The sequence below is a fragment of the Trachurus japonicus genome, chromosome 13, assembly GCF_045865225.1.
Source record: "Trachurus japonicus isolate A0001 chromosome 13, Traja_1.0".
Lineage (NCBI taxonomy): Eukaryota > Metazoa > Chordata > Actinopteri > Carangiformes > Carangidae > Trachurus > Trachurus japonicus.
In genome coordinates this window covers 24,090,851-24,117,845 of record NC_140919.1, presented here as the reverse complement: position 1 = coordinate 24,117,845, position 26,995 = coordinate 24,090,851, and the positions used below count along the sequence as shown (strand labels likewise).

Genomic DNA, 26,995 nt, shown 5'->3' with positions numbered 1-26,995 from the left:
CATTTCTTTGGGTCTGTTCACAACACTGTATGTTGTAAATCTCTGGGCAGGGCTATGGGCTGGCGTTGCTAACGGGAGGAGTGCAGAGAGTCTTCTACTGCAATTAAAGTAGGCTACTTAGGGGCTATTTGTAGATCATACAACCCCACTTTAAAAAATGCTACTATCCCTTTAAAGGGGAACTATGTGAGTCCGATCACTTTGTCCCTGTCTTGCAGAAATGCAGATGACCACAAAGCCCCACACCACAGCACACCCAAGTGTTCAAGGTTGCCATGGCAATACGAAACGTGTTAAACAGTGTGTACACAGAAGGATAACAAGGATTTGGCCTAAAACTGTAGTCTATGTTTAAGTCAAATGAAGCAATAATTACCTCAACCAAAAATACTCAAAGAGTATGTTCACTAAGTTCTATCCAACTCAATGACAAGTAAAAAGTAAGTAAAAAACTTCAAAATGCGGTAGTTGATTTAATGAATCTAGTTTTACTTTTCACCACTGCAAAACCCCCAAACAACTGCCTTATCTCTCTCTCTCAGACACCCCCTCCATCTTCCCTCCCTCCTCACCCTTTGTTATTTCTCCTCTGGTCAAATTATCACTCTTATGTACATTAAAAACAGCATCCAACTTTTGAGGCTTATCTTATTTGATCAACTTTAGCCATTTTTCAAAGAGCTCCAGTGTTTGAATATGTTTGTGTCTTTTCTTCTCGCACACACTTTCACAGTTTCCCTTCAGCTAAACTGGAGCTGTGTGTGTGTGTGGCTTAATTTAGCAGGTCTAATTTGTTCTCTCCAGACCTGTCGAACAGATAAGAGGGAGGAGGAGAGGAAGCAGAGAGAGGAAGGGAGGAAGAGAGAGAGACGGCGAAAGGCAGAAACAGCACTGGAAGGAGAGAACAGGTGTCTGAGATGGTATCAGCATGTCAGCTAATGACTAAAACAACCTGAACTGAGAGAGGCAGAGAGAGAGGGAGAGAAAAAGAGAGGCACTGGGAGAGTGGACCGAGGTGGACTAGATAAAAGTATTAAAAAAAAGAGGTGAAGCAACCCAGCGTCAGTCAGTGTGAGAGAGAGTGAAAAGGAGTTGGATGGATTCATACAGAGAATAGAGTGAATTAAGACTGTGTTTCCCGCCTATCGAAGCCAATGTTGTTGAATGTACGTATGAGAAGTAATCAGTTATCCATCGACACAGCAGAGTCAACACAATCAAAGACAGAGGACTGGAGCAAACCTGAAACTCACTTGTATGTCAGGCATGGAAATGTTGACACTAATGACTTGCAGAGTTTATAGCATAAGAAACAATTTTTATTGGACGCAAAATTAGTAATGCTTCGAGTGCAGGATGAGTCATTTAATGATTGTTTTACAGAGATGAATGAATGAGTAACACAGAATTAAATCTGGGGAAATACATTTTTCATCTCGTAAGGCCATTAAATTAACGCAGTGTTTTGTTCTGTTTGTTTTTGCTAAAAGACTTTAGTTTTAGACTCTTGTCAGATCCAGTCAACACTACAGCTTTCTGCAGCTGATGCCTACTAACCAAAACCTTTCCTGCAGAAACTAAAACCAGGTACAAATGAAATTTAGTCTTATCAGGTCTAGAAGGTTTCATTCTATTCAATGACCATTTGTAAAGGAGTTAGATCACACTGCTGCAGTGTTGGTGTTCTGTCTATAAACTTGTGGCCCTTTTCCACTACACTGTTACAACACTACTCGACTCAACTCGACACAGTTTAGGTCATTTTCCATTACAACTGAGTAGCTACTTCATGGTAGCTAGTCCTCAATGTGGGCGGGGTCGTCATAGCACAGTTGCCACGGTTGCTCTGTCTACCTCTCTTTTTTTGATCCTCTTGTCAGCAGAATCGTCTGCACGGCAGACCCTGGTGTGGTTTTCCGCACAGCAGCCGTTTAACTCGCGTCAAAGAATAACAAGAGTCGCAGTACATAGCAGTTTTACCGGTGTGTTTTTAAAAATAGCGAGTTTGACTCTCGTGTTGGATGTCAAGCTCACGACTCTTCCAGTGACGACACTATGGCCAATCAGTGGCCGGCAGTCGGTTGATGTAACGTTTTGGTATCAGCTCAGCTTGGAAACTCGCCTGATGCGTTACCAAAAAAAGTAGCAGGTAGTAGTGGGAAAGTAGTGGGGAAAAAAACGACTAGAGTTGAGTCAAGTCGCACCGAGCAGCACTAGTGGAGAAGGGCCATTATACTTTTGTGCATCAAGGGTGGAATATATACAGTAATGTCTCAAAAAAGCTGACTTTGAACAGATATAAATGACTCCATGTCTCCATAATGCATACATAATATGTTCTCTTGCTAAGGAAGCAGTCTGTGGAACTCGCCTCTTACACTAAAGCCATCTTTCACTTTACCATGTTAAACTTTATGATGAAAGTGACTCTAAAGATTTCAACACGTACAGGAAAACAGAGGGTTTAAAGGGCAGTTGTACCAGTCATCTGATCTAGGAAGAAGAGAATGTGAAGCATTAGTATATCACAATATCAGTGCAACATATCCATGTTTGTGTTGCTGCAAACTCTTTTAGAAAGCTGCTAAACTGTTATTTCTGCAACTTAACTTCTCAAGTCCCCATTTATTGAATTTTTGCCAGCACCAAACTGCTGTAGGAGCTTTATGATCTCATCTGTGGCTAAGTGTAAACAAAAGTGCATCTGGATTTTATTCATATACTATATCAGAAATGACAACCGTGAACAGGGGCTCATCACTTCTCACTCGTCATCACAGCCACATTTCACTTCAAGTCTCATCATCTAGGGTCTATTTTGGATGAGATCTCTTGGCGTGCATAAAAATGACTTCATGCTTTTCAAGTTTCGAGTCGGTTTCCACAAACTGGGACCTAAATTGACCTTTATGTCTGATATGAGATTCAAACTGCTGGCCTCTCCAAAAACAAACAAATGCTCACAATCTGCAGGCAGCAGTGTAGTCAAACAGAGGCCTTACTCATTATTCATGTCACTGTTTTTCTCCCAAATCACTCTTCTTTGATCCTTTTCAAATCTTGTTTTCAGCTGGTGTGAGTTGTCATCTGCAGCGCAGGCTTACATGGAGTAATGAGTTCTTTTGATTGCATAAGATGAAAATTCTAAGAGTAATTTCTTTATACAGGCTCAAAAGAAACTTTGTAAGAGTGCACATATCAGTCTCATTATGGTGAACTGATGTAGCTGTAAGTTTCTCCTTGTGAGACTTCAGAAATCTCTGACTTTCATTTGTGTTTGTTTGTTGTTTTGAGTAACTTCACTTGCCAATATTGATTTTGTTGCCTGAGATCATACAAGCACCAGTAATGTGTTCTGGGGGGTATTCCTGGGAAGAGCTGCTAAGCCAGGTGCAGTTGGGAAAACACTATTGATCCAGAAACATGATCCAAGCTTGTTCCAGGAATCCCATTCAGAGTCCTCCGACGTATGTGTTTCCCAAACAGAGCGGGCTGATAAATATTCCACAGAATATGACACCAGATGAAACCAGAGACACATACATACAGTACATGCATGTGTCTTTTCTCTTACAAGTACAGTTAATTCAAAAAGTTACTCAAGTAAATGCAACGGAGTAAATGTAGCGCATTACTACCCAACTCCCATTATTACACTGAGCTCCTAAACAAATGACTTTCCCTTTGGTGTACAATGAAGTGATTTTTTTCGTGTCAATTGTAATTACATAAATTTGGGGTGTTGCAATCGATAAGTGTAGACTACAGTATAAATGTGGTATTTAAAAAAATACAATCAACAAAAAAAAACAAAAAAAAAAAAACACTGACATTGTGTCGGTATATACATATGATAATAAAGTGATGACAGATGTCAAAGTGGTCCTTTTGCACATCTTTTTGTACAGTTACAGAAACAGACTCGTATCCAAGCCCAATTAATTTGCCAAAATAGCAAAGCACACAATAAAGTTAACAATTAATTTGATTTAAAGAATATTTTTTTATCATTATCATTTTATCATATTATAATTATCATCTATAGATATTGTAATAACATTGTTAGCATGAATGATGGGGGGTTGCTGAGGGAGTGTTTTCCCAGCTTGACACTGCTTTGACACAGATGAGACAACATAAACGTGGCCAGTGTGATTTATCTAACTTAAATGTCCTTCCTGGCTGGAAGCGAGATGTGTGGTCACGCGAGGTGAGTCGATAGTGAAATGCTCTCGCCTCCCTCAACATCTACTGCTGCACACTTAATCCTCAGCTGCTCCACTGTCCAACTGTACAAAATGGAGGTTGAAAAGGGCAGCTCCCCGGTGTCCCCCTCCACTAGACTGCTACTGTAAATAAAAGTCTGTTCCCTCAACACCAGTGAATAAGGCAATATTGGCTGAAATATGACTTTACTCAAAAACAGTTCATGGATGGAATGAGACACCTGACAGACATCCTCTGAAAACATCCTCGTATGTCCTGCGGGCTGAACGTGACATTTCACACACTATAACTATGAGAAAAAAAGAGATGGAGGAACTATATGTCATACACCTTATAAGAACCGTTTCCTTGTACCTGAACACCAATTAATTGCTCATAATAACCAGTTCAGGGCGCCTCCTTTCTGTCCTGTTTCTACTTGTTCATCTGTTCTTGAAAGGTGATAAATAATCAATGTGCAGCATGACTTGCTCTCATTCACCACAATTTGATTTCCCCAGATAGAGGATGACATGATGATGAAAACTGATTAATGAATAGGCTTCTGTTCACTACATACAGTAGTATGATTAACTCTCATTGTAATAAATCACTATGAACATCAAACACTCAAGAAGAAATTGCTGACATCTTATCATGTATTTTGCCCCGAATACTACATAATAGTGATAAACGGTAAATAAATAAATTTAAAAAAGGCTCTAGCTAAATAGAAAGAGGGTAAACGTTTGGCGCTGCAGCTGGCAGGTGACTACACTCTGCATGCTGAGATATTTTTTTCCGCGACCCTATGAAGTGTCCCAGATGTGCTTGACATGAGGTATTTAACCTAAAAAGGAAATGAGACTAAGAATCTGTAAACATGCATTTAGTCACTCACACTCACTCTCTTACAGGAAACCTCCTGACCTCATTCACAGCTGCTTTGGGTGTGCTTTAATAGTATGTGTATGAGTCCATTTATCCAAAGGCCAAATGCGTGAATCTGTTAGACAAAAAAAAAAAAAACTTTGTGCACCGACAGGCTTTGATGTCAACTCTATTACATTCACAGACACACACTTGCACACACTCAGCCAGACAAAGTGAGGGCACTGTGTCTTTGAAGTGCGACTAAGACAGATTTACTGTTCCACATTGACCAGAGATGGTATTTAAGACTCTTCAAGGAGAGGAGTTCGATAGCCTGTGAGATTTTATGTGTGTGTAAAAAGAGTGATGCCGGAGACAGGTTGTGCAATGTGCGTGTGCACATGTGCTTTTGTGTGTGTGTGCGTGTAGACGAGGGAATGGGAAAGACAATGAATGCGTGCATGTGTGCCAAATATGTCAGTCTGATGAGTGTTTATCACCTTAACGTGCACTGACCAGACTCTGATTTCATTCACATACACAAATACACACGCACACAGACACACAAAGGCATGCTGTGACCGGCCTCACTGGAAATTCTTTCAGGGGTTTGCTGACATAATGACAGTCCATCACTTCGACAGGCAGACACCTGAATATCTTGGATGGCCTTAGATTACAGTACATGTGAGCACTCCACCCCTGCATGCTACAAGATGTCTGAAGTCAACTATTTGAAAAGTAAAAAGTTGGTCTGGGATTCTGTCCAAACTGAATCTTTCCCAAACCTCTACATGTGGTTTCACTGTAGTTTCCTAAGTGTGAGTACATTTGTGATCAATGTACAATATGAGTGTTGTTAAAGGAAAGTATCATCTACAGTAGGTGTCATCACCACCTTGGTGCAATCCACAGCAACAGCATTTCTAAATCCACTGGCATGTTTCCAACATGGCTTAAGTTTAAATTGCATTGGATTTAACCTGATTGAGCAATCCACATTCTTATTTCTAATTAATTTCACCCACATGTCAATTGCATTAACAGTGACAAAGCTTCGAAAAGTTTGTAAGTGACTGAGTGTGAGAGTCTGTGAGGGTCCAGATGCTGTAATCATAAATGGAACAGCACTTCTCACCCACTCTCATGACATGTTACCTTGACAACAAAATGTTGTTGACTCCGGTCTTGGACAGATAATTTACCTTACTTTCAACACGCACAAGGTGTGTGAGGGAGACAGACTCAAAACAAAATGTTCCTGGATCAGATCTGATCAAATCATCATCAATAATCACAAACTGCACACGTTAACACTGACAGTAAACTTCTTCTTTTTGTTTTCCTCCTGTCCTAAAGAGACTGGCGGAGCTCTCTCTGACTATATTTGTTCATTTACTTCTTTTCTTTTTTTTTAACACTCAACGTTCCGACGGCATCCCACAAATTTGACTTCATAACGCTATGAACTGATGACTTACGGTAAGGGGGCAAAAAGGGCTCATGGGCCTAGGTTTCATAGCACCTTGACACAAGACCATGTTTCCTTCAGTCGGACCTCAATCATGTAGCACTTACATAAGAAAAAGTAGTCTATGTCATACACCTTACATATAGCACCGTTTCCTTGTATCTGCAAATCGATTAACCGCTCATAATAACAGTTCAGGAATATATTTCTAGAAGTGTTAATGTATTTGATGCAGCTGCTTTTGTCACTGACAGTACATTTTTAAGGCACTAAAAAAATGCAATCATTCTATTCCTCTATAAGTTATGTATGTTTGAATTCTTTTCCTTTCTCTTCATTATGATTATTTTGTCAATTCGCCACTCATTTCTGTTTTCCATCCCTGCAGTACGACTCTCCTCTACCTGCTGCCATCACCAACTGGGAAGCTGTTACTATACCCATGATGGTGAGTCTCACACACACACGCACAAAAGCACTTTATGAACATTTACTTGTGTTGTAGTCAAGATCACCTAACCCGAGACCGAGTCAGGACCAAGACCAGAGCATAGCACCATTTTTCAAGACCATTACTGTATTCAGTACCAGTACTCATAATAATTATGTGTCTTGATATTTACATTATTCCTCAGCTCAGAAAAGATTATTTTATATCAAATGTATACCATATTTACAAGACCAGTCTCAAGTACTACAACACTATTATTTACATCCCAAAATTAGAATTAAGACCTGTTCCACATTAGCACACTAACAATACTATGGAAAGAAAAGAAATATCAGGTTATGAAAATCTCACATTCAACATCGTGGTTATACTATTTCATTTCCAACTCATACTGATTTTGAGGAATTTAAATTTGTTAGGAGCAGTGGTGAAACTAATAACTGTGATACATGGTCCAGTTGCATAGGCCAGCACTCACCCACACAGAATATATTCATGCATGTGTGCTTTACTGTATTCATAATGCATGAAGCTTGAGATGTAACATGACATGCTTCCTTAGACTTGTGTTTTATAAGTGCAGTGTAATCAGTGTAATTTGTGTGTCTGTGTGTACGAGCACTGGGGTTCAGTGACGTATATGATCATAATAATTAGCGTCCGCTGGGCCGCGTGGCAGTTTTCTGCATGGATTGATTATGGTTATATATTCAGAATGTGGGTGTTTTAGTGTGTGTATGTATGGGTATGTCACTGCCAGTGCAGATGGGATGTACATTTGTCGGTCTCATCCACTCTATATTCAAATCTGCTAGGCAGGGTTTTTCTCAGTGATTTTGCAATTGTTCAACATTAGGTTCAATGTTACACACTACCGAGCCGGTGGTTCCTTCATTAAGAAGATGATGCCAGAAGTCATCTAATGGAGTTTTTGATGGTTCACTTCAATCATTTGTTGAGCTCACATGCCAGCATTTATTTTCACATCTTTATAGCATTGTGAAATGATACATAACATTTTTTTTTATTTAGTCACTGTATTCAGGCAAAAAATGCTATCCAATATTAATTCTCGCAGGTTTACTTCTGTTTCCATGTTAGCGTTAATGAAGCCAAGTCTCCTCTATAAGCTGCTGACATTTTCTCATCACTTACCTTTGTACCGCAGCCTGATTGGAAGTCAGTGCTGATTATGGCAGCTGAAGTCACAGGCTTAATAGTCCTACATGCTATAAGAATTTGATTGCAAGTGCCACCTATCAAGATAAATGGCCTGCAGCAGGGAGCAGCGGCCATCTAGGAACCATCTGTGTGATATGCTGTTACTTTCCTGCTCCCATTTGACAGACAATTTTCAGTGTAGTAGAAAACACCTTTTGGGGAGAATTCAAGTCCTCAGTGTCAAGTACCCAAAATTAATTCATTTAAATAGCATACATTTGTTTTATTCTTCCATATGTCTGACTGCATGTTTACATTTACACTGGATGGATGCCTGTATTCAAAATTATTGTAACAACAATTATATCACTAACAACACATAATAAGCAGACTTTTCAACTTACAAATCTACAGTACTTCTGCAGTTTTGAGGCAAATCACTGTGTATGGTCTTTGAAGTAATTTATATGCCGTAGGTTTGTTTCTTTCTTTAAGTATTTTTTTTACCAGTACTAACAAAAAAAAAGAAAAAGCATTTGTAAATAACTGTAATAATAATCCACCATTTAAATTACTTATTTACTTAATTATTAGTTTTCATGCTCTACAATATTCATAATATTTATTTATTATGAATTTACAACAATGAAATATGATATATATTGTAAAGCTGTGGAAGGACACCGTGTCTGCATTAGATAAAAACTGCTGTTTTTGATTTTACAGCATCAAAAGTTCTGTTTGAAATGTTTTGCAGAGATCTGGGAGTGTTAGAGGAATCAGAGTCAAAGAAACCAACAATGACTGTGTCCTTAGTGTTCATGGTGCTTTTCTGTCTTTGGGGTAGTACTGTATGAAGGTCATCTGTTGATATCTCCAAACCTTCTCCTGAATTCTTGGATATCTTTTCAGTGCTAGGAAAGAAACAGCACTGACCTCTAGTACATTCAGTAAATACAGACTGAACAAAAATATATGGAGTTTGAGACTCTAGGAACTTTCAAGGATTTTCACAGAGTCCGGAAAAACTATTTTGCCTCTGCAGAAGTAGTTTTTCTCTTTTATTGCTTTCACATTTCATACACTATCCCAATGAAAAACATTCTGTGTCTCCCCTGATTCATTACTTGATTAGTCCAGTGGGGATTTAAGTAAATAGTTATCATGGTGAAAGAAATGACAAAGTGACCACAGATTTCCAACCAACGGTTACATACTGTGGTATGATTTCATAATTGTACTCTACTGTAGGTAGTAATGCTATAAAATAAAAAGCATTTGTTGATTCATTAATGCCTATTTTTGGCGTTTATACCTTGTGACATTTGCTTTTTACAGGACAGTGTTGGAGGCCAGCTGCCAGTCGCAGTCACAGAGGTTCCTTTCTCCCTGGAGGATCTGGACCGGACTATAGCTGCCTTTGACACTATCGAGCAGCTTCTCAGATCCCTGAACCCAGATACCTGGAGACAGGACCTGGACAGCATCTATACTCAAACACACATACATTATAGATCCAGGGCGTATCATCTGGCAAGCAGACATAATAAAGGTAAAATATATTTTCTGTCTTCAACACATGTATTGTTGTCTCTCAGTCTGTCGGGCTGGCATGACTGTGCTTTTAGTAGGACAATCAGTTTCATTTGGTTCTAATAAATGGTACGTGCTGACACATTTCAATTTTACAATGCAGAACTGACACCAAAAAAAACCATGAATAGATATAATGAAGAAGACACCATTCACTACTCATTGGATGTTATCAACCTCAAAAAGTAAACAAATGCCCAGTTTAACAGAGTTTAAATGATCACAAATGTAGCAAGTAGCAAGAAATCCATCTAAACTAAACTGAAAAAAAAGCAGACCTCTATCACTAAATGCATGCAATACGCTCATTATGTGTTAAAAATAAAACAAAGAGCCGGCAGCCGCCCCATGTGTTGATGCTATAGTCCTCACTGCAGGCGGTTTGAATCCCGTGCCGAACGGCCCTCTCCTGTGTGTCATCCCCCTCTCTTTGCCTCCCATTTCCTGTCTTTCTCTCAACTCTCTTATCCAGTACAGGCAAAAAAGCCCCCAAAAATATATTAAAGCAGAAGTAAGTGATCCGGTCGTTTTGGTTAACTTCCTGTCAGCCGATGGAGTTAGCAGTCCCCACCCTCGTCCCTACGTCACCACATTCACGCGCATCCCTTGGCTGCACACACAGAGAGGACCGCCCCTTTATGCCGTTCTCTCTCCTCATTGGATAAAGGTTGTAGGATACAAGGAAAGTTTTCTCCTCGGCTTACAGCAGAGCAGAGTGACTGACAGACCCGTGTTTCAGACCAAACACTCTATATAAGTGATTGCTGTCGGAAGATATAACTATTTAACACAAATATTCCGTTTACTTCTGCTTTAAAAAACAAAACAAAAAAACAAAGTCTGGTTGAACCATATGGTTGATAGAAGTGCAGACAATCAATTAATCACCACCATCATCAGAAAGAGTAATTATAGGTGGAAATGGTGTAGCCATAATTAAATTATGTAATATCTCTCTTGGTTCAATTATTGACTATTTGTATGAGCAGCGGTGGTGTGCACTGTCACCTCACAGCAAGGTTCTGGGTTTGAACAAAATGGTTGGTGTGGATTCTCCAGCTTCCCCCCACAGTCCAAAGACATGCAGGGTTAGGTTAATTGACAACTCTACATTCCCCTTAGGTGTAAAGTGGTTGTTTGTCTCTATTTGTAATAGACTGGCAACCTGTCCAGGGTGTACCCTGCCCTCACTCAGTGTCAGCTGGGATTGGTTCCAGCCACCCTTTGCAATCCTAAAAAGATAATCAGTTGCTAATGAATGAATGATAAATTGAAGCAGGATATGGGATGTTAGAATTATATTACTGTAAAAGCGTAGTGCCCTTTTGTGACATATTGCATTGGTGTAGCTGATGCAGGACGATCAGAGCAATAATGTCCTTGTCCTGTTTTATTGTAGTGCACATGATGATCCTCAACAACTCTGCTGCGTTCACAGTATTTCGCTGCAGTCTGGTGCAGTCGGTGGTTGCTGGAGTAATAGAGGGGAGGGGAGAGCGCCAAGCCTTGTGCTGACCAACAAAGACCTACACAGCAGGGGGCCCATTTTCACATACTGGGCTATACATAAAGCTCAGTGGTACAGCACTGCAGAAGCAAAAAGTATATGGCTCAGTAATTTGAAAAAAAATTATTAGTAGCGGTTGTTGTAATGAGTGTGATGGAGCCACATCGCTGTCTCATGATCAATTATAGAGCAGATGACAGCCATTGAAAGTTCTCTAATGAAGTGTTGCATATTCAATTGAAACCACATTATCCAGTCTGAGTCGAGTGAGCTAGAGGGCTACTGTACGGTTATATTAGGTTATGGTGGTTGAAGGTATCTCTACACATTTCATTTGCCATTTTGGAAGGAGTATTAAAAAAAGAAGGTAGAAAAAAGTGAAACCTCTGTGCTCTATATTTTAGGTTAAAGTGGAAAAACTGCTCATGCTCATTATGCAACAGCAGGACCTGACTCAGTTTTTGCATCATCAAATGAGTAGTTTTCCTTCTCGGGGGTCTGATAGTGAGTCACTGACAGATTTAAGGTGAGACAGGACCAGCAGTTCAAGGCAAGTCTTTACTGTGAAGTCAAAGCCAACGACCTGCAGTCACTGAGGCAATAGATTCTGTCCTTAGGATGCACTGCTACAGAGCGGATGTCTAAGAGCAGATATGAAAATTTGGCACACACAGACTAACACACACACACCATTCATGTGGAGAATGTGCTCAGGGAGGTGTGTGTGCGTATTCAAGCTTGCAACAGACTTGAGTACCTTCGATCCAATCTCTCTCACCTGTGCCTCCATATCTCTCCCAAGTTCTTTCTCTGTCTTTCTACCCGAGGGCTCTCCTGTTCCTTAGTAAATATTTGCACTTGACAGCAAATCTATCTCTATTTATCAGTGCGTACGAGCACTCGGCTGGCATGAGGCAACTCCGTATACGGGGGAGCTTGTGGACGTTGCAGCACTACAGCGAGGTGCATAGGTGCTGCAGATCTTTGATACACTGTACCAGTGTAGCTCCCTCTAATTGGAAATTCAACCTGTGCAGCGGAGCAGAAATCTGCCACAGTCAGCAGCTCAGCTTTGTTTTCATTAACACACACACACACACACATACACACACCTTTGTTCCCATGAAGGACAGTAAGTCTGATCATAATATTAATTGGGACACTTTTAAGTCTAAGTAACTCACCCACAAGCAGAGCCACCCATGCATAACTTTGAATAAAATCAGAACAGTTCTGCGAGACAAAGCAGCATATACTTGCACCAAACTTTAGAGGAGAATATATTGTATAATCTCCACACTCACACTATACTTTTTTTCATCTTGGTGGCCACGAGAGTGACAGCCACTCTCATAGTCTTGCTTGCTCTCAGTCTTTCTGTCTTTTCACTCCCACAGTCCCTGACAGAGTTCCACACCACTGCTTTTCTGAGATTGCACTTATTCCCCTTAAACAGACACAGGCTTGGCACTGCAAGTACAGACACACACACACACACACACACACACACACACACACACACACACACACACATGCAGCATATACAGGCCCGCACACTCAAAGCATAAACACCAACACATGACATGTCCCTTCATCCTCACATAAAAACATGCACACAAATACACCTACCTGTCCCCCCCCCCCCCCCGCAATTTCATGTTGAGAGACAGCGCTGAAGGTGCCCAGAGCCAGGACAGTAGCAGGTGACTCAGTGTGCTTCTGTACTACATCTTTTACATCTTGCATCACCCTGGGAGGTGTACAGTAAACAAACATTAGAGAGACCTGTCATGACAATTCTGTCATAAACTATAAAACCATCACTCGCTGTAAAATCTGGTATTTTTCTTCCCTCTTAAATCGCTAAAATAGAAAAGACAGGCTTTCTGGAACCTGTGCTTTTTCATAACAAGGGAAATGCAGGGGTAAAAAGGCCTATCTATCATTAGGCTGTCAGCAAAGGTACATTTAGTGTAACAGAATGCTGGGTTTATGGCATAGTCCTGGCTGATAAAATGGATTCTTAGCACTTAAGACGCCCACCATGATGTTGCACCTCACTCAGGTCACTTAGTTAGGGTAGTTGTTAGTGTGTCAGTGGTGAACAACTCTAAACGCTCAAATGTGCAACCAGATATCCTGGGTTTCCTCAGGTAAACAATAAAATATGTACAAACTGATGCATACAGTACATGGATAGTATGAGCTGAGCTCAAGAAGTGCTCCCCTATCCTCAATAAAACATGGACTGTTAAACACTGTTATTCATACTCTATAAAGGGGCTTGCCGAGATACACAGACTTTAGGGAGAATGACCTCTTATCCTGCCTTTCGTTCTACAGTTGTAGTACAAAAACAGAAATGATCGCAATGCTAGAAGTTATATAGTGTATTTACGTATGATTAATCAATCTTTCATCCTCAGTTTTGACAAGAACAAACTTTAAACTGAGTTCAGTACAGTGCAGTTCTTTAAGATATTACAGTAAAGCAGAAGTAAGCGATCCGACTTCTTGTCAGCAGATGGAGTTAGCAGTCCCCGCCCTCGTCCCTACGTCACCACATTCACGCGCATCCCTTGGCTGCACACACAGAGAGGACCGCCCCTTTATGCCGTTCTCTCTCCTCATTGGATAAAGGTTGTAGGATACAAGGAAAGTGTTCTCCTCAGCTTACAGCAGAGCAGAGTGACTGACAGACCCGTGTTTCAGACCAAACACTCTATGTAAGAGATTGCTGTCGGAAGATATAACTATTTAAGACTTATGTTAACACAAACATTCTGCTTACTTCTGCTTTAAATAACAGAGGCTCTATTAAAGCAGAACTATGCAGGATTTCAGCTGTAATTATTGTGGCTAGATCAAGTGTGCAAGATCAGTCGTCCGTCTCGGTGTCACAAATCTCGTCAATGGATAGAACTATCGCGAGAAACGCCGCTCTGAGCTACTGCTTCAGAAAAATAAAAAAAGAGAGATGAGATCGAAACCCTTCAATCGTGACTAATGGCTGAAAATTCCCCAGAGAATTTCCTGTTCTCCAATTCAGGCAACAGTATCAGATCGCTCTTGAAAAGTGGTGTACGGTGATTATGATGACACATCCAGGGCCACAGCAAGAGAAAAACACAGACACTGTCAACAACACCAAAGAAGTCCCATTGCCCCCTGTCTCATTTCATTACCAATGGCGATGACGTCACATCCGGGTTCTATCCATCCTGTTGAGGTTTATTTCTCTATAACAACCTGCTCACTCGACATTATCACTCACTTAACCTCTTAAAGTCTCATAGTCATCAGTTTCCTATGTAAATATATTCAAATGAACACTGTGGTAAACTGTCTTTCATCCAATTACTATCCCTGTTCATCCAAACTAAACATCAACAAATTCTCAATTTCGTCTCTTTGAAATGTGACACACACAGTTATGAACATTTTCCTCTTTTAACCCGTTTTTACTTCTCACACAAATGTTCTCCTAATCCACTTTTCCCTTAGCCTACTGGATGTTCACAGAGCCGCCTCTAAGATGCTGGCACATACTAATGTGCATTCAATAGCTCCCTTTCTCTTCTATATTCCTATTATAATCTATTTTATTTTCATGTAGTTTTGCCATGAAATTGAAAACACTTAATGTAAATATGTGGGCAATTGCACCACAATGGACCCATAGTCAGTGGTGTCAGTATGAATGGAGCACCTCCTACCTTCATCTTTCCCTATGTATCGCCAAAGCAAATGATAATATTCCCCTGCTCTCTTCTCTCTTTCTCGTCTTTGTTGTTCATTGTTCTTCCCACATGTACCATGAATGGAAACTCCCACTGCAAAGATTTCCTTTTGTGAACAATTGCTTATTGATTATCAATGCTATCACATTTCTCTTGACCCCCATTATACCTCCTTTTGGTTTGCCTCTCTCCTAAACACACATACACAATATTGCAAGTCAAACAGATTTATCATAATCTGTAAAACACTGTATTGTGTCACAAGTGGCTGTTGTACTTCAGTGAAGTTAGTGATAGTGAAAAATAGTGATGGCCAAAGAAAATGTCTGTCATTTGCACTGAAAATGAACTTGTTACATATTTAACTGTCAAGAGAAGCTTTTTCAATTTCACCCAGGCTTTGTCCTCACATTTCTTCTGTGGTTTATTGGATGGATTTGTTGGGGGAACAAGGAACTAACCCCATGCTGTGATGTGTGCGGCTGTAGAAATGCCCTTCATACCCAAACCCTGCATCTACTTCATTTCAGTTACGGCGTACTGTATGAGCTCCACACCACATGTCTGGAAGCATGCAAGCATTAGTGAAATGAAATGATGCTGCCACTGTGATACTGCAATCTTACATGAAGTCGTTTGCAATTTCTTAAGGTAACCACTTGTGTTTTGGATCCTAAATGGTCGCAAAGTGGCAACAACACTGTCCGGTGTTGTGGTGGCTACCAGTAGGTAAAGCCAACCGTTCTGGTGAAAGACATACTTTAAAACTTGAATATTTTAGCCACTGGTTCAGTAAAGTCACTGAACTGTTCATATTACTATACAATATCACAAAATCAAAGGTTAATTGGACAAGAGAAATTGCCCTGCTTGGTATGGACAGCGCAATAATTGTTATAATGTTGACAATTTAAACGAAGGGAACCATCTGCCATTTATCAGTACTCTGCTTTTTCCATCCTTAATGTTCTTCCACTCATTTCTTTTCTTTTTAAAACTATCCATCTCCTCTGTAATTTAAACTATCATCATAATATGAATGAAAAATATAAAGTGCTCCCTCCAAATCACAGAAAATGCAATTTCTTCATTTGTCACTTAAAGCTTGTATCATCATCATCCTAGAAAATCCATACCGACACTGTACACGATTGTTATGGTTCTTCCGTTAAGCACATTACACATTACAAATCTATCTTTGCTTTACAAACACTCAGCAGCCTCAAAATAAATGCTCATCTGCCACAGTTTGACCTCAGGCTCTCCTTGTGCTGGGCAACAATGTGCATACAGTATGTCAGTCAGTCAGTGGTCTGTAATGCCAGTTCTAGTGAGGCATAGAGAAATAAGGATGGGGTTTTAATCAAACTCTTGGTTCTGGAGCTCCTGGTTTTTCCCCTTTGAACCATTGCTTTAGTCCTTTATTTACCATTGGCTTGTCCCATAAGCTCTTTGATTCTCCTGAAATTAGTTTTGAACCATTGTGAGTCAAGCCAGTGAACAAAGGTCCTATGTGCACAAATAAGGTGATTTTTCTCCAAAGTGATGACATGAAGGAAAGACCGCGGTCAATACATCCAATCCACAATCAATCAATGACCCCTGCTTCCTTCTCTGGCCTTTGTCTTCTCTTTTGCTGCATCTTTATCTCTCCTCCTGCCTTTCATATCTCCAGCTACAGTGTGTTGCTTTTGCAATTGCATTCACAACTAATAGTCTATCTCCACCTTGCAGCCATTTTCATTCAGTCAATACGGTGCATATTTTTAGAGTGAATCAGAGCCACTTTGCCTTATTTACCTCCCATCTTCTGTTTCATTCTCTCATCTCTGTCTCCAATATGCCACACATTTCTGTTTATGATTATACGAAGTGACAGACGAGGCAATTACCGTACAAATCAAAATGTTTTTTTTGGCTCTCATCCATCCTTACACCGTTATATTTTAGGCCAGTCTGAAAGCAACCATAGAACATATAAAAAAATAGCTAACGAGGAAGTAATATCACATTACCACAATCAGCAGATGCAGTATGTTAAAACAAAAATAATAAGTTGCCATAGAAAAGGCCACAGAGCAAAGTGACCTTGCAGAATGACCTCAAATAATTGCACTACTGTACAAAGAACACTGCGAGGAATAAACATAAGACTTAACTAATTAGTGATTTTTCTCACACTGTGCAGTTGATCTGAACCGTCTCTATGATGACGTCAAGCGATACAGCTGTACCCCACGCAACTACTCTGTAAACCTGCGAGAGGAGCTGAGAGCCACCAACGCCGTCTTCTTCCCACGATGTCTGCTGGTGAAACGCTGCGGAGGCAACTGTGGCTGTGGAACACACAACTGGAACCACGACTGCACTTGTCAGGCCGCCAAGACGTCGCTTAAACTACACGAGGTAAGTCAGTTACAACACAAAGAAGACACAATTACAGAATATGCCACAGGCTGCAACTCACTCACTCACTCATCTCCATCACTCAGTCAGTCACTGATGACAGATGTATAGTAACAATGGCCTGTTCCTCATGCAGGCAAATTTTGTTTAGTTTAATACGTTTATTTGTATCAGGGACAATGTACAAAATAACATTAGTCTCAAAATGAGAGAAGATGCTTTGTACCGGAGTTAGCTTACCGTACTAGCTACTTTCCATCTGTAGTCCCTGGGCAGGTGTGTGAGTAACCTGCTTTAGTTAGTTCTTTTGCTTTGACTTCCAACAATATGTTGGTATCAATTCCTTTATCGTTAATGAGATAAAGAATTCCAGGTCCATATTGTACTGTATTTAGTTTGACCTTGAGAAAGATTAGGGGGAAACGAAGTGACATGGTCAAGTTGAAACCTTGGACAAATTCTACTCACTCGTGTTCTCCATGTAGATATTCATTCGGTAGATATTCACACTGGCAACATTGGGGAAACAGAGGCTTGACAGTTACTGTTGTTTCTCTCATTCACCATGAAAAGAGAGGAAATGCAACTAAAACAACATTTTATAAACAGATATGAAATTCTTTTACAAATGAATATGGACTAAATCATTATATTGTTCTACATTCACCACACTTGTTTTATCCATTTGTGCAAAGGAAAGGGGGATTCAAATAATATCATAATCATATACAGTAATAAATCATATACCTTCAGTACATGTAGTGCATTTAAAAAAGGCATAGAAATGTTTTGCATTTCATATTTCTCTACATATGCTTGTGCATTCTGCAGCCCTTCCATTTAACACATGATGTAATTTAGACTTGAACTGTGCACGCTGTGCTGCTACACACAGTGAGGCAGGAGGGTAGTCAAACATGAGACTGACACCGAAACTTTCGAGCACATTTGACATGGTTACGTGAGAGGGGCTAAAAGGATGGTGTGAGACAAAGTGAGTGTTGGAGCTGCTGAGTGAGTGAGGGAGGGAGAGGCAGTGAGAGGCAGGGGCTGCATCAACAATGAAGCAGCAATGCACCAGCGGCCTCACACTTTCTCCCCCATTTCTCTCCTACATTTGTTTTGTGCCTGTGCTGTCTTTCTCCTCTCAATCTCTCCATCTCTCTCTCTCTCTCTCTCTCTCTCTCTCTCAATGCATTGTTAACATTCTACCACTCCTCCTCTCTCTGGGCTTCCGACATCCTTCATTCTTCCCAATTCCCATTTTCAATTTATCCCTTTGCAATGCACCATTCTAGTTCTTTAAGCCTGTCATTCATCCTTTTCTCTCTCTTCCCTCCATCTCTTTGTGTCTTTGTTCTTGTATAGCTTCATTATTGAAACACAGTCCTTAGGGTTCTCTCTCTCTCTCTCTTTCTGTCTCTCTCTCTCTGTTAAAAATCATAAAACAGGAATTTAGACAAAAGTGGGATTGGGCTGTTATTGTGTTGTGTGTATTAGAGTGTGCATGTAATTGATTGTGTATGACAGCATGACAACAGTGGATCTGTGCCTGTCTACACACCACATGCTTGTATGTGTGGTTGTTGTTGTGTTTTCTTGTTTCTCTTCTTGCAGGGAGTCACAGACCTGTGACTTCTTCCTTGGGTGACCTAACTTCTTAAGAAACACTTTATTACTCAAGACCATTGTTTCAGTGCTGGGAAGTCCTGATATAAATCATGGGCTTTGGAGAACAAAGCTCACTGCATCACTTGTGGAACAATTTGTACTTCCAGTCTGTTCTCACATCAGAAGTTGCACCTGGAAATAATGTGGCAATCTGCAGCAAAATCAGTCCTAGTGAAACTAATGAGTGAAAATTAATGAGAATAAAATATATACTCTGTGATAGATTATTATTATTTTAATATTTAACAAACTTCTGTTTAAAACCACATTATGACATTTTTTTGACATGGTAAAGATTATCACACTCGTGCATAACCGTAGCCTCATCATCCATTTCATACTAGATAGTGTTTTTTCTTTGCACAGCTGAGAGTGGCTCTATGGCATATCCAGATAGACTTTTCCTTGGAAAGGCTCCTGTTACCTTGGAACAAATAAGAAAGTTGATAAAAGTAATGCAGGGATTCCTGTGTAGTCGGTGATGATTAATAACTGACCAAGGGGAAGAGCTGATGCATAATTGTTTTCTAATGGCTCCCAGAGTTTCTTTATGGCACTTTTCCACTACACTTTCACGGCACGGCACGGCTCGGCTCGGCTCGGTAAAGGTGCTTTTCCACTACAGCTGAGTTCTTCTAGTTCCTCCTCAGGGGGGGCGGGGGCGGGGTCGGCACGGGGGGTGATCACGGGGCTGCATTGTCCGCCTCTCTTTTTTTTGAGCCTCTCGTCAGCTCCAAACTCACTTGTCTGCACCTCGTTAACAGACCACAGTGTGGTTTTACACACAGCAGTCATTTAAGTCTCAGTACAGATCAGTGGTCGCTGTTGCCGCTATGTTTTTGAAATTTCCGGGTTTGATTCTCATGTCGGACGTAGCGCTCGCACTCTTCCAGTGGCGACGCTCTGTCCAATCAGTGGAAGGCAGTCGGCTGACGTCACGTTTTAGTATCGCTTCGGCTCGCTTGGAACCAGGGCCGAGGAGGTACTAAAATAGTACCTGGGCTAGTGGAAAAGCCAAAAAAGCGGGCCGTGCCGCGCTAGTGGAAAAGCGCCATTAGACTGCTGTTTTCTTAGAAACCTTGCTGTTACCATCTAATCTATATTTTGAATTCCCTAACTTGCTTCAATGTCAAGTTTGCAAATCCTCTGTGCTTCTCTTTTCTGTCGAACCTCAGCAGTATTTTGTCATGAATTAAAGACTAAATTGAAGACCAGTTATTTTCTCTCCATTTCACAGGCCTTTACCTCCAAACAGAAAATTGTGTGCTTCTGTCTCTTATCTCTGCCGTCTTTTCTCTGTCTCCTTTAGGTGCTGAAGTACGCCCCAGAGGTCACTCTGCACCAGCGCCATCGGAGGCCGCAGGTGCGCTGGATCATAGACGAGATCTTCCTCACACACCATGAAACATGCGAGTGTGCGTGTCCCTCCCAGCCCCCTCGCTGAGGCACTCAAGACTGGCACATGCATCTGAAATTATTGGACTAATTATTTTATCTATTTTGCAAAAGACTTCATATAATAACAGCAACGCAGACACATGCAAAGGAAAAAAAAAAGCAACCACTTGACTGCAGCTCCTATCACACACAATGACATTTTTTCTTGAAAGTAAACAACCTAGTTTCCTCTGTACACCGGGAAAATAACCATAACATTTCCAACAACATTGTTTATACAACTGAAATGCAACTTGGTGCAGTAACTCTTAACTGTTAACAACCAAATGTATAGGCCACTTGGGCAAGATGAAATGTTACAACAGTGGACATATTCAAGATATATTCAAGAATTCACTTTCAATTTAATCAAAGTTTCAAATACAAAAGAAAAACAAAAACATAAAACACCAATATTGTGTTGAACTTGGCTTTACAACAACAGGACTGGGGGGTGTTTGCCTGAGGGAAGATTGTCAACTTGTTATCTGGTTATTGTTGTGGTTGGCATCATAAAAAGAAAACCAAATAAATGCTAAAATGGGTCATCAAATATATTCTAGCTGTTGATATGTCTGAGCAGCTTCGGTTAACACTGCATTGTGATGAAGGGAGTTCCATGAATGCCAACTCCTGACTCAGACTGCTTTGCAAACATTTCTTTTTACATTCCTATTTCACATGCATGTCTTTGCCTCTCTTCCTGTTATATTAAGAATGTTTCTAGAAACTTCTGGCTCCTCCTCTGCCAGGAGAATGCTGACATGAGTGTGTGTGAGACAGAGGGAAGGAGGGAGAGGCGTTGGGGGAAGCGTGAACCAAAATAATACTTAATCTTGATGTGAAATTAAGCTCACCACAACCCTCCAGATCTGAACTGCTCGCTCACACTCTCACACGGTCATTTCAGGTCTCAACTCCTCCAAAACCTGCAGTTATTTATGCAGAATTCTTGGCTGCTTTATTTTTCAGAAGGGCTCCTTTGTTTTGCACACATTCCCGTCTGAATATATTCATGATTCCCTTTGTCTGCACCTCCATCCATACGCTCCTCGCTCCTTTTCTTTCTCTCTCGGTGACTCCATCTCTAACATGCAACACTCCTCATCACTCACTCTCCAACACATCAAAGGAGATGTCAGATTAGTCCGCCGCGCTCTGCCCATTTTTCCGAACATTCCTGGCGTTCCAACTGCTAACCGGAATTCTGCTAACGCGGATAAAACCCCGAACTTCAGACCCCAAACACACAGCGGAAAAAGACACTCAGGAAGAGAGACAGAGATGATTTTTTTTTTTTTTAGGAGGAGGAGGTGACTGACAGAAAAGGGGCAATCAAGCCGCCTATTCGAAGATTACCAGCACTCCTGCATTAGAGCTGGGAGAGGAACCACTTTTCAATGTATAAAGGCAGAATAGATTGCTGCTCCTTCGGCACTTTCAATCAGCTATGCTGCCTTTCTGCTGAGGAGATTTTTTTTCTTTTTTTTCTTAGCATTTCTCATGAAGATGCTCATACATATCACAATATCGCCCTCTGCTCTGAAGTCTGCAGCAGATCTGTGAGAATTACAGCAAAGCTCCTGGTCAGCGCTGAAAATACAACTGACACTTGAGTGTGTGGGTCAGAGTGTGTCCGTGTGCCTGCAACAGCTCAGGAAGAGGTCCCTTTTGTTTTAAGGGGTGGAGGGTTACCAACAGTCTGTGAGAGCTGGCAGCAGATACAAGCATGTGAATCGTCAGCATGTGACTGTGCGTGCGACTGTGTGTGTGTGTGTGTGTGTGTCTGTTCTGTCTATGTGTAGATATCCAGACTATCAAAGCAACAGGCCAAGAATTCAAACTCACTGCTTTTCATTTCCATGCACATGACCCAGCTGTGAGAAATAAAAGGCAGTGCCATCTTTCATCTCCAAGTCATCACCTCCCATAGGCTGGAATCACGCAGAGAAAAATGGGGTTTGACAAACTACTTTTCATTCGAAAGACAGACGAAAAGAAAACGAGTATCTGGACACTGAGATGATTTCACTCAGTCGCTTTGAAACCCCGTCAGCTGGGTGCTTTCATGTGCACGGGCGTACTCTAAGTTACAGATGATGTTTGGCAGGTGCGGGGTATACAAAACACTCTTAAATATTCCCAAAGTGTGTTGAGCTGTGCAAAAGTCACATTCCAATCCTAGAAACTATCCTCTGTTTCCCCCCCACACACACACGTTCTATTTTCAATAGTCAACAAGCCAGATGGTGATTAGGCAACAAGTCATTTTCCAAGATGCTTTGCTGTAAAGTGTGTAGTTATTGTTCCAACAATGATCTTATGGCTTTTATGAAATCTGCTGCTAACAGGAGAAACACATTTATACATTAAATATGTATGTGAGGGTGTGTGTGTGTCTCTGTGCGCGTGTGTGTGTGTGTGTACGCATCCTGTGTCTGCCAGTCTGCCGGCGTTATCAGCACATTCCATTGTTGTGAGCTCCAAAGTGACATTCCTCCACTTTCTTGTAGCTGAAACGTTTTGTCTTGCAGTTTTTCACAATAGAACCATGTGTATTTCAATGTCAACTTCAAGTTTTTCACTACAACTAAGAAACCATTATAACTGTACACATCAGACCTTTGAGAACATAACAGATCATCATATCTTCAAGACTTTGGCCCAGAGTTTCAGCTTATCCTCTGAGGATTGAACTGGTTTTACTGCCAATTTCAAGTCTGGAAAAAAAGTTGATTTTAGTTTTAACAAAAAACAAAATAAAAAACAAAAGTCAAGCTGCCTTTGCTGTATTCAAAAAAATATTCATGATGAAACTGTATGTTTTCTTTACATAATTTATTGTGTATTTCTCTGTTGTTTTATTAAAAATATCAGCTGGTTGGATTTGATAAATAGTATTTCTAGCATCTACCGCCTCCTGTGATTTTTTTTTTCTCTCATAAAAATCTGACTGTTTGACTGTACATGGCTTTTTTTTATGATACGGAACAATGGCTTTGTTTGAGTACCTGTGGAGTGTTATTGGAAATGTGTTATGTTTCAGTGGATACCTCACACTGGAGAGAGAAGTAAGACAAAACACACGGGTGACAAAGTCGGAACACAAGCAGAGAAAGCAAAGTTTCAAACAGTACGTTTGAGGTTGTTGTGCTCTGCTGTGGTCAAACACACTCTTCCACACGACAAACCTATAACACAGGCCGCCATGGAAACCGCATATGCTTTTACTGTAAGAGCAGTGTATTAGCACAAAGTGGGTAGGTGATATAATGGCACCATTCAAATGTCTGCCAGTCACAGTCTCACCTCTAGTTTGCAGCAGCACCTTTATGCTCTCACTTGTGACTCAGTCTGATAAACAGACCAAATGGAGATTTTATTTTCAACTTGCACTGAGTTTGTGCTCATGTTACCATTTTCCTGTTTGAGAGGAGGTTATTACTGTATGTCCAAACTGGCAAACTGTATCATTTAAAGTTAATTTGAATTAGAACATGTATATTTTATCTACTTGTTGCCAATTTTGTGACCATTTCTATGACACATTCATGTTATCTTGTTTTCCCTAGAACTGCCTATAAATATCTGACTGGTTTTGTTATTTTTTTTTACCAAACTGTAAAACAACCGTGAAAAGCACATCCATATGAACCTGCTTTGTGGGAAGCAACTGTAGATGGCAGGGGTTCACATTTTCCAACTTGCCAGCATTGACAGTGGATGAGTGAAGATGGTTGTAGTGTGGTTACTGGTTACATGCAGTAGCTTCCTGCGATGGAGACTTCTGGACAGACACGCTTGCCGTTCTGTTCAGGTCTAATATTAACATGCAAACATGCTCCCAACTGCACTGACATCTTGATGCCAAGAACAATGTCAACAATGATGAATATTTTCTTTGTGTGTCAGCATCCTAACATGTATTATTTAGCACTCATAGGTTTTGAAGAAAATGAAAAAAACAAACTACTGAAAAGTTAAGGGAGAAACAAAGTATTTATCCAAAATTTCATGGATATCCAACACATTCTTCTTAGCCTGACAAGCCATACTATATCATTAAAATGTATAGTCTGGAAACGACCAGTAGACCTCGGCTCAATCCAGGGGGCGGGATGAAGGCTGTCTTTCAAACTGCCTCTGCACGCAATAGGGTAGCACTACGACCAATCAGAGCAAAGAGCAGGATGTCGTTAGCCTGACAAGCCAATTAAAATGTATGTCGTCGTCGCGTTAAGCCCGCCCAACGACTCCCTAAACAGATAGAGCGCTGTGATTGGTGAACACAATCGGTGTTCGAGACTCAAAAAGTTCCTATATGGCTCGTTTCTAGACCCACCTACGGAGCAAATATTTTTGCTGCCGCTAGGGTGCGTCTAGATTTCTAGGCTACATTCTTCTTGGATTGACATTTAATTTACAGTACATACATCCTCTAGGAAGCATCAATGTCTGCAAGAAACAAATATTTGCAATTCTATAAAGAGTTAATTTGCAAAAGCAGATAACTCCGTTTTTAAAAAATTCTAGAATCTTCATTTTTTATTTTTTATTTACATAAGGTGATATCAGTCAAACCAAAGTTGAGTGACTTTGAGATGTAAAAAAACAGACATATCTCAAAAAAATATAGTTTTATTGAAAACAAAACTATGCAAAGAATAATTACAAAGCCTTAGCTGATTTTTTTCAAAATGGCACTTATCTGCTTTTGCAAATGAACTCATTGTTGTTGAGATATACTACAATACTACAGTACTACTAAATCTGGGACTCTGGCTGACAGAAGTATCCTTTTTACCTTTTGTGGTAGCTTTGTATTATTTGTTTGATATTTTGAGACTTATAAATGCTTTAAGTTATAATTACATCATGTACGGACATTGATGTAAACCCCAGTAAGTCAGATGCTGGTTATTACTTACTAACTCACATGGCAAGATGCGGCATTAGCTAGTGAAAAAGATCAGAAGTCTATAGAAATGGGGTCACCGGCCCTGAAGATATTACATGCCTTTTTCATTGAAGCCTTTTTTCTTTATCTTTCAAGGCTGTTTCCTGTCCCACTGGTTGCTGTGGCAACCCTTCCTGTGCTGTTATCATTACGCAGCAGTGTCCCTCATACAGGCAGCCAGTCACATCCCACAACTAGCCAGTTATTCACCGATCTATCTCTCCATCCATTCTTCCATCTGTCCATCCATTCAGCCATTAGTTGACCATTGATGAGTTTGAATTATTCTAAGTGAAGCCCCCATGGTGATAAGAGGGGTCACATAAGAAACATACAATGAAACCAACCAGTGAGCAGAATAAAGATTAAAGTTTTTTCAAAAAATAAGTAAATACAGAGAGAGGGAGAGAGAGTATTGGGAAAGGCAGATCAATCAGAAAAGAGAGACAGAAGGTCATGAGAGAGAGACGGCATGTTATTTGTTTGAATTCCAATAAGGCTGTACTTGTGTCTGTCAGCAGCTTCTTCTTCTCAGCAAAACACACACAAATGTCAGCTCACTTTGTGGTACAGATTAGGATGCCCTCCTGCTGTGTCTTTTTTTTCTTATTAAAAATGCACAAATCTAAATAACAACACAACACAGTAAGTCAATAAGGCCTAATTCAGTGTTTTCCCAACTGTAGGGTGAAGTCAGGTGAACAGGGACATCAGGTCAAATGGTTTTTAACTAACACTTCACATCAAACACGAGCAGCAGATCACCAAACATGCTACTGTATTGTTGCTGCAAATGTCCTTTATATCAAACAATGTGAGATCAGTGAGTGGAGTAAAGAAAATACACAGGCTGGATTCAGGGGAACAGTAATGTTCCTCCTGAATGAGCATCTAATCCTTGGTGAGGTGTATGCACAGAGCGCCACAACAGAGAGAGGTCTGCCATCCAAACTGTCTCAGCAGATGGTTCAGGTCAACAACCCGAGGTGGTAAAAGTTCACACCTCACATGAAGAGTTTAGCTCAAACTTTAGTTCACTAAACTTTCAGTTCAGTTGTGTTTCAAGATGATAAGTCATTTTAAAACAAGCTCTCAGTCTCAAAATAATATAATCTAGGTCATGTTCATTTCCTGGCCCCATCGTTGCCATGTTACTGTAAATGTTTATAAAGTCACAAAACCAGTCTCCCAATTACTGGGCCATTTGAACTGCCAACACTACCAAGCTAGGTGCCATAAATCCTCACATACTGCTTCTTCCGATGTTTTTTTGTGGTTTGCCAACAGGTTTTGCTCCCATTTCCACCAGCTTCTACTACATGAGCATCAGTTAAACGTTCAACAAAATCATGAGCTATTGATATTGTTCCATTAGATGCTGAGGAGATTTACTGTAGCAGCCACCCACATCTGTAAAGATACTGACATCTAAGGTAGTCATGTAGCTATAGAGGGCAACATGGTCTATCAACCAAAAACGGTCCCAGATTACCAGACCTCACCCTCGTAAAACCATCACTCA

At 40.5% G+C, this 26,995-nt stretch overlaps 1 protein-coding gene across 2 annotated transcripts in view; it reads left to right on the top strand.

Moving 5' to 3' along the window:
• Window positions 1-23,425, top strand: part of pdgfd (platelet derived growth factor d) — a 55,429-nt gene extending 32,004 nt beyond the window's left edge. For both annotated transcript variants that reach the window (XM_085795502.1, XM_085795501.1), the window contains exons 4-7: window positions 6,939-6,998; window positions 9,501-9,714; window positions 17,191-17,408; window positions 20,389-23,425. In XM_085795502.1, the coding sequence (XP_085651628.1) occupies window positions 6,939-6,998; window positions 9,501-9,714; window positions 17,191-17,408; window positions 20,389-20,523 (627 nt within the window). In that variant the 3' untranslated portion in view covers window positions 20,524-23,425. The remainder of the gene's footprint in view (window positions 1-6,938; window positions 6,999-9,500; window positions 9,715-17,190; window positions 17,409-20,388) is intronic.
• The last annotated feature ends 3,570 nt before the right edge of the window (window positions 23,426-26,995 follow it).